The sequence below is a fragment of the Scyliorhinus torazame genome, chromosome 1, assembly GCF_047496885.1.
Source record: "Scyliorhinus torazame isolate Kashiwa2021f chromosome 1, sScyTor2.1, whole genome shotgun sequence".
Classification (NCBI taxonomy): domain Eukaryota; kingdom Metazoa; phylum Chordata; class Chondrichthyes; order Carcharhiniformes; family Scyliorhinidae; genus Scyliorhinus; species Scyliorhinus torazame.
Genome location: NC_092707.1, coordinates 10,978,753 through 10,992,261, shown reverse-complemented (window position 1 = coordinate 10,992,261; position 13,509 = coordinate 10,978,753). Strand labels below are relative to the sequence as shown.

General features: G+C 46.9%; 1 protein-coding gene across 11 annotated transcripts in view; it reads right to left on the bottom strand.

Moving 5' to 3' along the window:
- The window catches only part of ep400 (E1A binding protein p400), a 211,536-nt gene that overhangs the window by 177,295 nt on the left and 20,732 nt on the right, over window positions 1–13,509 (bottom strand). For 9 of the 11 annotated variants that reach the window (XM_072466267.1, XM_072466655.1, XM_072466501.1 and 6 more), the window contains exons 3-4: window positions 3,207–3,320; window positions 2,985–3,072 (exon numbers count right to left, since the gene is read on the bottom strand). In XM_072466267.1, the coding sequence (XP_072322368.1) occupies window positions 2,985–3,072; window positions 3,207–3,320 (202 nt within the window). The remainder of the gene's footprint in view (window positions 1–2,984; window positions 3,073–3,206; window positions 3,321–13,509) is intronic. The other 2 variants (XM_072466733.1, XM_072466836.1) reach the window with 1 other exon arrangement.

Genomic DNA, 13,509 nt, shown 5'->3' with positions numbered 1-13,509 from the left:
TGGCATAACTTTCCGAATTTTCTACTCCATGCCTTGTTGTCATGCTTTATTAACTGGTCCTGCCACCTTCAAAGACAGGTGCACAACTACCATCCACACCACCACCCTCCCACTCAACTTCCAGGTCTCTCCCTCGCCCTCCCTCCTGGAACCCCTTTTAAAATTGCACCCTTTACCTTAAATTGTCTCTCCTACTCCTTCTTACCAAAATATATCTTATCACACTTTTCGGCATTGAATTTCATTCGCTGTGTCCCCACATGCCTGGCACATGGATTGATATACTTAAATTTTGTCTCAACTGCAAATTTCAAAACTGTGCAATGAAGCCCCAAATTCATTCATTAATGTTCATCCAAATCCAATAGGTAAACCTTGGAGAACCTTCCTTCTCTCACTTCTCGTCGCCAAGCCCAATATCAATAACTTTCTTCGCTTCCTCTTCTTTAATAACCACTCCTCTGCCAAGTGCTTCCCCAAACTGGTCTTGTGCTCATGCTGAACTCAGCTTTCCTCTCTTGTTCCGCACAACTTCCTTCCCCTGTGACCTCAAAACTACGGAATACTTTACCTCCCTCTCAATTTCCTTTCTCCAACAAACTTCAAACTTTAAAAACTCAAGTCTTGGATGACTTACACCACCGCATCAATTGACCAAATTCTCTCTTGCCAGTTTTGGCCTTCCCTCTGCAATATTCTCCCGGCATAAAGGCCCCAAACTCTTGCCTCTTGTCCATCTCCGAATGCCATCTCGTCAGTGGTCATGCCTTCTGCTGTCTAGGTCCTAAACTCCCTCCTTAAACCTCTTTCCCACTGTCTCTCTCCTCCTTAAAGATGCCCTTTCAACCCTCTTTCATCCACAGTTTTTAATGTCTTCTTCTTTGACTCAGTGTCACCTTTTGCCTGTTTTGCACGTATAAAGTGCCCCAGGATGTTCTATTAAATTATTGCATGCACACACACATAAGAACAGTATCTATAATATTCCCTTCCAAGTCATTAATACCATCATCTACCAACACCACCTACCCCACCATTAATAATTTACCACCGATTGTTACATCAATTCTACAGCACAGAAACAGGTCATTCAGTTCAATTGGACTATGCTGGCATTTATATTCCCCATGAGCCTCCACCCATCATTATTTGTTTAACCCTATCAGCATATCCTTTATTCTTTGCTCCGTCATGTACTTATCCATGTTCTCCTTAAATGCATCTCTACCATTAATATTGGAACGGTTCATTTGTCTTAGTAATCAGAGAATAAGATGACACTTAATTGATTTCTAAATCATCACAATCCACTTCAGTTTGCACCCACTAGGCACAGAACTTCCAACAGCAAAACCGAGAAGTTATAAGAATAATAACCACAATCTGGGTCGTGAAATCAGCAACAGGTAAAATAAGTTAACATCTACATACTGAAAAGGAATTTCTAAAAGATGTTTTATATGGTACATGTTGAATATCCTACAATTCAACTTCTAAACCACATCCTCACATCCTCAAGATTATGCAATCCTCCATCACTCCTCAACTTCTTCAATTTCCAACAGCCCTATATCGCTGCCTCTTTTTTATGCTATTCGAACTTTAATCTACTGCACATTCCACTCTCTTCATTCCACAGAATCCCTGCAGTGCAGAAGGAAGCCATTCGGCCCATTGAGTTTGTACCGCCTTCCAAAAGAGTGCTCTACTTGGGCCCACTCCCCTGCCCTATCCCCATAACCCCGCGCATTGATCATAGCCAATCCACCTAACCTACACATTTTTGGACTGTGGGAGGAAACCGGAGCACTGCGGAAATCCACGCAGACACAAGGAGAAAATGAAATTCCACACAGACAGCAACCCAAGGCTGGAATCGAATTCGGGTCCCTAGCGCTGTGATGCAGCAGTGCTAACCAGTGTGCCACCGCACTGTCATATCAGCATTTCCATCAGATTTCCACAGCTTTCAGTTATCTTGCTTCCACACTGTGGACTTCCTTCCCTAAACCCCTCCATCTCATCACCATTTACCCCCATCTTGAATCCTCAGCAGTGCCTAACCTTCAACAACAACCTTTGGACACCATTACGAGACTCTTTCCTATCTCTACCTTAGTCTGATCCCAAGGCACATTAAAGGATGCTATTTCAATGCAGGTTGCAATGGAAATCATGGATTGCAATGTAGCATTCCATAAAACATCGCCAAAGTATTGTAACCTTTATCAGAGACTAGTTCTGAAGTTGTAGAACCATGAGGCACTGTAAAGAATAAAACAGCAACAAGCAAACTACATGGTACTGCACAGAAGTGCTCAACAAGTTACAAACAAAAACAAAAGGAAACTGTGCTCATAAGGGCAAGAACAGCGGCAGATAAATAAGGAGCCAAACTAGAAAGGCTCCGTATCATCCGCAACAACTGCAAGACAAGTATACAACACAAGACCCGGCGAGGGAACTAGCTTCAACATCACCAGGAGGAATGGGCAACCTGGTAGAAATGCAAAGTTGCATCTAAATTAGGAATACTTCATAGGAGTCCATAAATACCACCTAAATCAACCCATCAAAAAATACACAGTGGGTAGTGGATGGCTGTGAATGGGGAACAAATCCAATCTAGAGGTTTACAGCGGTAGTTTATGTTTTATCATCTGGACACGGAGATTGAAGCAATGCTAAATATTGATCATATGCAACTTGCATAGAGAACTTAAGTTTTACATGTCTCTCCACATTTAGCGGTTTGCACCATTTCAGATTTTAAAAGGCATCAGCAATGTGGTGCAGTACAGCACAAAGAGCAGTACTAAGCTTATGCTAAAAGATCCCATGCGATTCTCCCCCCCCCCCCCCCCCCCCGCCCTCGCTCCTCCTCTTCCACTGCGAGTATTTCCACGGAAAACTCAGTCCTCAGGAATTACATCGTCACACTTGTGGCATAAATATTTCATAAACTGGTCCAAAAGGAAACGTACCTGTTTGAGACAAAGCCTGCTGCCTTTTGAACGCTTCAATCTCCACCGTGTTGGCTGTGCCTGCCACTGGGGTACCTTGGTGAGTCTGCTACAGAAGGACAAGAAAGAAAAGCACATCAGAAATGGATGAACTGGTTACAGCACGGCGATACAACAGGATTTAACCCTTGTGATGCTATAATATGATTCACAGACTTGCCGGTGCCACATTGACTTCCTTACCTGAAACTGTTGCTGCTGCTGTGTTGAAAATGCAGCAGAAACATTAGGGGGAAGCTGTGTTGCTATGGCAACTGGCGTCCCAGTCTGGCCATCCTTTCCTGTCACCACTTTTACCTTAAATAAAAACAATGCATTCATTCACAGGTTCGTTACTGAAACATCAAGCCCGAGTGAAAAAAAAAGTAATCTGGTGGTACAAGGACAGCCAGGAAACTTCTGTATGAATTCTTTTCCTTCCTATGTTCGCTTCACGGGATGCATTGCGAACATTTTGCCGACTTCAATTTTAACCGATGGGTTTGCAGAACAATGAAAATTATTTATTGTAAAGCCAATTTTTTTCTTTTGCTAAGATTCCATATTGTACTATGAGTACCTTTGAAAGTAAAAATAAGGATGAATTTTAGCCCAATGGAATCACATTTGAAAGCACAAAAAAAGACCCCCGCTCCCCTCGACGAAATGGGAGCGGAGGAGGGTAATGATGGGAAATAGTTTAGGTTATTTTATTGATTTGAATGCAAATACACATACAATTTCTCTGAATGATTACAGTTTTCTGCATAAAACCTGAAACTAGGAGTGGGATCCTCCAGTCCCCCAGCCACATGTTTTTCGGCAGCACGCCACTCGCTGGCAGCGAGATTCTCTCTTCCTGCCGCTGGTCAATGGGATTTCCCACTGAAGCCACCCCGCACCGCTGGGAAACTTGCTGCCAGCAGGAAAGAGAATCCCAACGACCGGACAATTACGGCCGAGAAGTGCTAATCGCGGAATATTTCACATTGGTTGCCACAGAACAATATCAGCTTATGAAATAGAACAAAGCCAACAAAGTCCCATTCCAACGCTCCGAAAGCCCAAAACCGAGAAGCCGGCAAAGCCTCAAAACTATTAACAATCCAACTTCAGGTATATCAGGTCACTTGCAGCATCCAGTTTTAAACCTGCAGTCCATGTGCTCGATTTTAGGGCTGCAGTACTCCCTACAAAAGAGTCTACAGATTCTAAATCTGCAAAAGTTAGAGACAGTCTTTATAATAATAATAATATTTATTAGTGTCACTGTCTGTGCGGAGTCTGCACGTTCTCCCAGTGTCTGCGTGGGTTTCCTCCGGGTGCTCCGGTTTCCTCCCACAAGTCCCGAAAGGCGTGCTTGTTAGGTGAATTGGACATTCTGAATTCTCCCTCTGTGTACCCGAACAGGCGCCGGAATGTGGGGACTAGGGGTTTTCCACAGTAGCTTCATTGCAGTGTTAATACAAGCCTACTTGTGAAAATAAAGATTATTTTAAAAAAGTAAGCTTATATTATCACTGCAATGAAGTTACTGTTTTATTAACAGTAAAGCTTTTTTCTTTCATTTTATTTTATGGTGGCTTCTGCATTGCATGAATTGAAAAGAAATTGCTAATATTCTAATCAGACTTACCAAAACAGAGCAATTTTATTTAAAAGTACCAAGTTAAGTGTGATAAATCATCACCAAACTAGCTCTTCAGAAGGTGAAAATTAACCACGTGACTCAATTTTAGCAGTACTCATGATTGAGGTATTAAGCCCTGATAATGACATTATTTGGATCAATCCCTACAAATGTCAGGTAAATCCTGCAGCACAGAAAAACGTGAAAGCCTATATTTTTATTTTACTGATAAAGTCAAAAGCTCGCAAGTAAATATCAGACTCTGAAAGCAAGACTTCCTACGACCTATAATGTTAGTTAGGGTACAGACTGACAATTCAATCCATTTATAGTGTTGATCATTGTTTCTGACCGTGTTAATTTCAATTAAAGTGTGTTTGAATTTGACGCAAGGCCAATTTGTAAAATTTAAAGATACACGAAAACAAATACTAAACGGAAAACAGTTTTCTTTTTAGGTTTTAAGATACAAAAAAAGAATCAGATTAGTTGGAGGGTAAAGCAACACCTTCTCTTATGTAACAGTGGACGCAAGTGTAATATCTATCAAATTAAATGCTCCATACCAGGGTTTCACAGCACAGAATCACATCACAGTGATGATGTTTATGCTTCAAACCAGCCTACTCCCACTCTATTCTCATCTCACACTATCGACATATTCTATCATTTTCTTCCTCATCTACTCATCCAATTTTCTTTCACGTACATTAAGCATTTTATTTCAAACATGACAGTGTTTTCCACGTCTGAGTACATGTCAATAGTTTCAATAACACAGATTGGATGAGTAATCTAATTAAAAACCTTGAACCAGTGCACAATTCCGGTCAACATTATCCATCAGAAATTTATATCGGAAACAACCTATGTAAACGTGACATGGTGTAATTATAACCTCTCACATGGGGTAATGTTGTGAGACCTCTGCTTGGCATGCCTCCCTCAGTGAATGCCATTGTGGAGTTCTCCAAACAACTTGCCACGTTAATATCAGTTTTGCTTCTGATATGAAATTCCGATAGAAAATTATGGATCTCAACTTCCGGTGGCGGCCATGGAGGAGCAGGTCGCACATTTGATAGCTCCCGCCTGTGACAGACATTTGGACCTTTTCCCCAACCGGTTTTTTCTGGATTTTATGGGATAAATCGGTGAAGAGTGAGACAGTGAGGAGAAATTCCCCAATGTATGGAGAATTGGACCAGAAGTGGCCTTGTGAGAAGACAAAGTCCGACAAGGAAGGCACGAGTAGAGCTGGTAACGCGGGAAAGCATGGCGGAGAGCAAGGGCTGCGGGGAGACGGCACAGTGGTCGACGGAGCAGCGGGTGAAGCTTTTTGAAGATTGCTTCGCCAAGCTCAAGAAGGACACGCTGAACACGATCAAGGCTTCGATTGATCAAGTGGTGCAAAATCAGGATTCCCACGGACGAGCGATCCAGGAAGTGGGGAAAAAGGTATCCGAGCACGAGGAATACATAACCGTGCTGGAGACCAAGGTGGAGTTGATGAATGACCACCAAAAAAGAATGCAGGAGAAGCTGAAGGACATGGAGAATAGGTCCAGGAGGCAGAATCTGAGAATCGTCGGCCTCCCTGAAGGCAGTGAGAGTTCGGATGCGAGGGCCTATGTGACGAACTTGCTGGAGAAGTTGATGGGGGCTGTGGTGTTCCCTCGGCTGCTGGAAGTGGGTAGAGCGCACAGAGCCCTCGCTAAGAAGCCCCGTGCGAACGAGCCGCCGAGGGCGATGGTGGTACGCTTACACCGATTCCTGGACAAGGAACACGTTCTGCGTTGGGCCAAGAAGGAACGGAGCAGCAAGTGGGAGAATTGTGAGCTGTGCATTTATCAGGACCTGGGCGCGGATTTGGCCAAGAGGCGAGCTGGGTTTAATCGGGCAAAAAAAGGCCCTCTTTAAGAAGGGGGTGAAGTTTGGGAAGTTGTACCCAGCCCGTTTGTAGGTCACACATGAGAAACAGGACTTCTACTTTGAAACACCAGACGATGTATGGACTTTTATCAAAGAAAAAAGACTGGAGGTAAACTAAAAGACACTAAAGCCTTGAAGGAGTACTGTAGTGGCGATTTGTGTTGGGTTGTACAAGTAGTGTTATGTGCAACAAGGGGCTGTTTTGATGGCTAAAGTTAACTTTGTCTCACAGGAAGCTGGTTAGAGGGGGGGGTGGTTTCTGGGGCAGTTTTTCTTCTTCTTCTGTGGTTGCTTTTGCACTGTTTTTTTCTGATGTTTGTTTCCTGGGGAATGTGATGCTTTGAAAATGTTTGTCTAAGTGGGGGGAGAGGGGACAGAACAATGAGGAGACAGACTGCTTGGTGCCATGGGCGGGCGCTATCAAGTCAGCTTTGGCCAGCTGACTCACAGAAGCACAGTGGGGGGGCGAGCAGGTGTTAGGCTGGAGCTTGACTTGGTGGGTTTGGTTTCTATTGCTGTTGCTAGGGGAGATGGGGGGGGGGGGGAGGGAGCTGCTTTGCTGACAGGGGAGGAACTGTTACTAGGGGACAAATGGGAGGTCGGGATCGGCGAATGCCCAAGGGGGTGTTCGAAGAGGCCGGGGGCACGTGCTGGAGGCTGGCCTAAAATGGGTTATGGCTAGTCAGCAGGGGGGCGGGGGAGCACCGAGTCTCGCTTTACGCAGATGACCTGCTCTTGTATATTTCAGGCCCGTTGGAGGGGATGGGGGAAGTTACGCGAATCCTGGGGGAATTTGGTAATTTTTCGGGGTATAAATTGAACATGGGGAAAAGCGAGATGTTTGCGATCTAGGCAAGAGGGCAGGAGAAGAGACTGGGAGAGCTGCCGCTTAGAATGGTAGGAAAGAGCTTTCGGTATTTGGGAATCCAGGTGGCCCGGGAATGGGAGGCACTACAGAAGTTAAACCTATCCCGGCTTGTAGAACAAATGATAGCGGACATTAAGAAATGGGACGTGCTCCCTCGATCACTGGCGGGGAGGGTATAGACCGTGAAAATGACGGTCCTCCCCAGATTTCTGTTGGTCTTTCAGTTCCTCCCCATCTTCATCCCAAGGGCCTTTTTCAAGCGGGTGAATAAGGTTATTTCGGGCTTTGTGTTGGTGGGTAAAATCCCACGAGTGAAGAAAGTGTTGCTGGAGCGTAGTCATGGGTAGGGTGGGTTGGCGCTGCCGAACTTCTGCAACTACTACTGGGCGGCTAATATAGCCATGATTAGGAAGTGGGAGTGGGATCGGTGTGGGAGCAGATGGAGGCGGCGTCATGTAAAGACACAAGTTTGGGAGCACTGATAAATGCATCTCTTCCGTTCTCGCCGGCCCGATACTCCACAAATCCGGTGGCGGCTCTGAGAATCTGGGGGCAGTGGAGGAGATATAAGAGAGTGGAGGGAGCATCGGTTTGGACCTCGATTTATAATAATCCTCGGTTTGTACCAGGTAGGCTTGATGGTGGGTTCCGGAGATGGCAAAAGGCAGGAATTAGAAGGATGGGGGATCTAATTATAGACGGGAGCTTCCCCAGCTTGAAAGCCTTGGAGGATAAATTTGAATTGCCAGCAGGAAATGGGTTTAGGTATTTGTAGGTGCGAGAGTTCCTGAGAAAGCAGGTTCCAGCCTTTCCGCTGCTACCGCCACGGGGAATACAGGACAGAGTAGTCTCCAGTACCTGGGTGGGAGAGGGGAAGGTATCGGATATTGACCAGGAGCTTTCGGAGGCAGAGGAAACTCCGGTGGAGGAGCTTAAGGGCAAGTAGGAGGACGAGCTAGGAGAGATGAGGCGGGTCTGTGGGTGGATGCCTTAAGCAGGGTTAATACATCCTCATCATGTGCCAGGCTTAGCCTAATACAATTTTTTTTTTTAAATTTAGAGTACCCAATTATTTTTTCCATTTAAGGGGCAATTTAGCATGGCCAATCCACCTATCCTACCCACACCTTGGGTTGTGGGGGTGAAATCCACTCAGACAAGGGGAGAACGTGCAAACTCCACAGGGACAGTGACCCAGGGCCGGCATTCAAACCTGGGTCCTCAGCGCCGTAGGCAGCAATGTTAACCACTGTGCCACCGTGCTGCCCCTAGCCTAATACAATTTAAGGTAGTCCACCGGGCACAAAGGACAGTGGCTCGGATGAGCAAGTTTTTCGGGGGAGAGGATAGGCGTGCGAGGTGCGCGGGAATCCCAGCAAATCATGTCCACATGTTGTGGGCATGCCCGAAGCTTAGAAGATTTTGGCAGGGTTTTGCTGAGGCAATGTCCACGGTGCTAAAAACACGGGTGGTGCCGAGTCCGCAGGTAGCGATCTTTGGAGTGTCGGAAGAGCCGGGAGTTCAGGGGGCGAAAGGGGCTGAAGTCTTGGCCTTTGCCTCCCTGCTAGCCCGGAGACGGATCTTATTAATGTGGAGGGACTCATAGCCCCCGAGTGTAGAGACCTGGGTTAGTGACATGGCTGGGTTTCTCAGTCTCGAGAAGATAAATTTTGCCTTAAGAGGGTCAATGGTCGGGTTCACCCGGAGGTGTGGGGATGGAAACGTTTATTGTACCATGTTTATGTCATTGTTATTGTTATAAAAACTTGCAAATACCCTAATAAAAATATTTTAAAACAAAAGAAAATTATGGATCTCTGCTTTATGTTAGGTAGCGGCACGAAATGTAATTGTTAAACATTAAGGCAATGCACTGCATCTTTTCTTGCATTACAGCTGAGTTTTAGAATAGGACATAGAGAAGCACTTATGGTGACCTTTAGTGGGCATACATTATAATAATAATAAACCTATCAAACTAAGCAGCTAGAGCTGTTACATTGTGAAATAACTGGTAAGTGGTTTTACAAAAGCATGAGGTGAGGTAGGAATGACTTGAGAAGTTGAAATGAGCCAATATACATGAAGACCCAATGGAGAAGTACTCCACATCAAACTTCCTCGTGTAGCTCAACAGTTCAAATGACTAGTAATTTATTTGGGTAAAAGAAATCTCTCAGCTGCCTGCCTATTCAGATATACAAGAAATTCCATGGAACTATTTGAAGAACAGCAGAGTTTTCCCAGCGTCTTGGCCAACATTCATCTCTCAACCAGTATCACCGTCGCAGTTTTCCGCTGTTTGTGGGACCTTGCCCTGCACAGATTAGGTGCCACGTGTGTACATGTAACAAGACTGACTACACTTGAACACCAACATCTGCAGGTTCCCCTCCAAGAATGCACCATCCTGACTTGGAACGCTCTTCTGTGGGTGTACCTATACTAGATAGACTGTTGTCGGTCAAGAAGGCAACTCCACATCAGGACTTCCGCTTGTGACCATGGAGTGATTGGTCACATAAAGGGCTGTTCCTGTTCAAACTCACAGAAAAGGGCTCTTTTTACCCAGATCCGGGTGGAATTTTGATGAAAAGGCGTTGGTGAATGTTAGAGGAGTAGTTTACCCCTGGAATGGTAAGTCTTCTAATCACCGGACCCGGCAGAAAACAGGGAGAGGTTTGGCTGGAAAGTTGCAACAGTCTTGTGCTTCACAGACAGTCTCTTCCAGCATGCAGGCAGGGAAGGGGCAAGCTGCAAGGCCCCAGATAAAGGAACTGATGACTTTTATCAAGGAGGAATTCCATAAACAGAGGAAAGAAATGCATGTGGCACCTCTGAAGAGTACTTTGGAGCAGATGGAGAGGTGTTTGGAGGTGCAGGGGTCACGGATTCGGGAGATTGAAGAGTGATCTTAGACCACAGCGATCGTGTGGTGGCTCTGGAGGCAGAGGTGGGGCTCCTAGAAGACCTTTGTAAAACGCTGAGGGCAAATGTGGAGGAGCAGGAGAATGCCTCGAGAAGGTAGAACCTCTGAATAGTGGGCCTGCCTGAAGGAGTGGAAGGTGTGAGTGCCACGAGGTACGTCTCGAGGATGCTGGCAGGACTGGTGGCAGAAGGGGTGCTAGATAAGGCACCTGAAGTGGACCGACGCATAGGTCTCCGAGGCAAAAGCCTAGAGCTGGGGAGCAGCCGCGGGCAGTGATCGTGAGACTCCATAAATTTGTGGAGAAAGAGAAAATTCTACGATGGGCCAGGGAGAAGCGTAGCTGCGACTGGGAGGGAAATAACTTCCGGATTTATCAGGACATCGGAGCGAGTTGGCAAAACAGCAGGCAGGTTTCAACAAGGCCAAGGCGGTGCTGCACCAGCGACAGATCAGGTTTGGGGTGCTCTACCCGGCGAAATTATGGGTGACGTTCGGAGGCCAGGAGTATTATTTTGAGACTCCAGAAGCGGCCGAAGACTTCATTAAGGAGCATAAACTGGGGGAGAACTGAGTGGACAATGCTTGGGAACCGGGGTGCTGGCACTATATAATGGTCGGGAGCATGTTTGAAGTGGGTGTAGGGATTGGGGGATTTTCGCCTTTTTTTTGTGGGGGGCGGGGGGGGGGGGGGGGGGGGGGGGTTCTGTTCAATGTTGAGATTGTAAGGAGTTGTAGGGGTAAAAAGTTTATGTGGGGATGGATGTTCCCATCCCCCCTCCTGTTTTATGGGACTGTTTGTGTTTAACATCTGTTTGTTTGCTTTTGGAGAAGGCTACCTGGAGTTCAGGAGGAGTCCTTGTTTGGGTGGGGGAGGGTAAGGCCAGCAGGAGGCCTTCTTCTTGGAAGCTGAGGAGTGGGGGAGGGTAATTTGGGCAGCGTTAGCAGGTTATGCTGGTGAACGGAAGTGAGGTGGTGGGGGAGAAGGCCAGGAGGGGTGGCCGGGGGAAAGGAGAAGTGGGGGGGGGGGGGGGGCGGAGGTTTCTGCAACGTGGCAGGGGGTGAGAGATGACATGGTCAAGGGCGAAGAAAGGGGCCATCTGGGCTGGGCTAGGTACAGAGTGGAATTAAAGGGGCAGAAGTTAAGTGGGGATGATGACGGACGGTAGAAGGGATTGGAGGCGCAAGCCTCTGGTAAGGTTGGTAACGTGGAACGTTCGGGGACTGAATGGGCCGGTTAAAAAGGGGTGGGTCAGGCAGATTTTTCACTCGGGGGTTTGATTTGAAATCGAGGAGTGTGGCGATTTTAATGAGCAAAAAAATGGGGTTTGAGAGTGCGAAGGAGGTGAGGGATCCAGGTGGGAGATATGTGATTGTGAGTGGGGTATTGGAAGGGGCACCGGCAGTGTTGGTAAATGTGTATGCCCCAAATTGGGATGATGTGGGTTTTATGAGGGGGATGCTGGCAGCAAGCCCGGATTTGGCCACGTACCAGTTGATCATGGGAGGAGATTTTAACTGTGACCTGGAGCCGAGGGTGGATAGATTGAGTCCCAGGTCGATGGGTAGGGTACGAATGGCAAGGGAGCTGGGGGGGTTTATGGAGAGGGTGGGTATGGTGGATCCATGGCGCTTTCAGAACCCAGGGGGAAGGGAGTATTCCTTCTTTTCACACGTCTATAAGGTGTATTCGAGGATTGATTACTTTGTAGTGAGTCGGGAGATTTTGGTTGTGGTGGAGGGGGCAGAGTATGCGGGGATAGTTATCTCGGACCATGCACCTCACTGGCTGGATATTTGGTTCAGTACGGGACGAGAGCAGGGGCCGGGTGGAGGTTTGACTCGGAGCTGTTGGCGGATGGAGGTTTTTCTGATACGGTGCGGTTGGCGATTAGGGATTATGTGGAGTTCAATCAGAATGGGGAGGTGTCGGCGGGCAATTTTTGGGAAGCACTGAAGGCAGTGGTCTGGAGAGAAATTATCTCATTTACGGTTCGTGCGAATAAGGAGAGGGCGGAACATGACCGTCTAGTGAGCGAGATAGTGGAGGTGGACAGGGAATATTCGAGGGTGCCCACCATGGAGGGATTGGTGAGGAGGAAAAGGTTGCAGGGGCAATTTGACAGGCTGACAACAGGGAGTGCAGTCGGGCAACTGCGTAGGACAAGAGGGGTGCAATGCGAGTATGGGGAGCAGGCGAGCCGCATGCTGGCGCAGCAGCTGCGGAGGCAGGCTGCGTCCAGGGAAACATTGAAGATCCGGACTGGGGCTGGGGATGTGGTGTCAGAGCCAGGGAAGATAAATGAGGCAATTAGAGAGTATTACCAGGGACTTTATGAGGCAGACCTAGGAGGAAATAAGGGGGACATGGGGTGGTTTCTGGACGAGCTGGAATTTCCCCAGGTGGAGGGAGCAAAGAGGCAGGCGTTGGAGGAGCCCCTGGGGCTGAGGGCGGTGCTGGATAGTATCAGGGGTATGAAGTTGGGGAAGGCCCCTTGGCCGGATGGGTACCCGGCAGAATTTTATAAGGAATTTGCAGCGGACCTGGCACCACATCTGTTGGGGGCGTTTAATGAAGCACTGGAGAAGGGGGGGGGGGGTTGCCGGTGACGATGAAGCAGGCAGTAATCACACTAATCCCAAAACCCAGCCTTTAAAGAATTCCAGGATCCAGATCTTCGACAAAAATATTCTTTGTGCCAAGTACTAGGAGTGGACCAATTTTTGTTGAAATCCATTCATTAGCTTTTGAGATACATTGTTTACAAGCAGACCAACAAAGATGAAAATGTTTTCCTCCAGCCACCTTCAGTTGAGGAGGCAACAATTATAAGTGGCCAAAGTTTGCAAATAGACACACATCATTTGTTTGTGCTGGAACTGCAGGACTGGTTTGCCAATCACAATTAATTCAGCACACTGATAAAAATCGCCACTTGGGAAAAACATGACATCCGCAATGCAGCAAGCTCTATGATTAACAGCTAGCCCCACACATTCAATGTGGACAAACAACCAGCATCGCAAAATAAATCATTACTTCAGATGGGTCACAAATAAAAAAAACTTTTTACCCAGGTGTTTCACGCATGTATTGTTGCTGATTCGGTTATCCTAGTGTAGCAAATTCAGCCCCAAATTACTCCTGCAA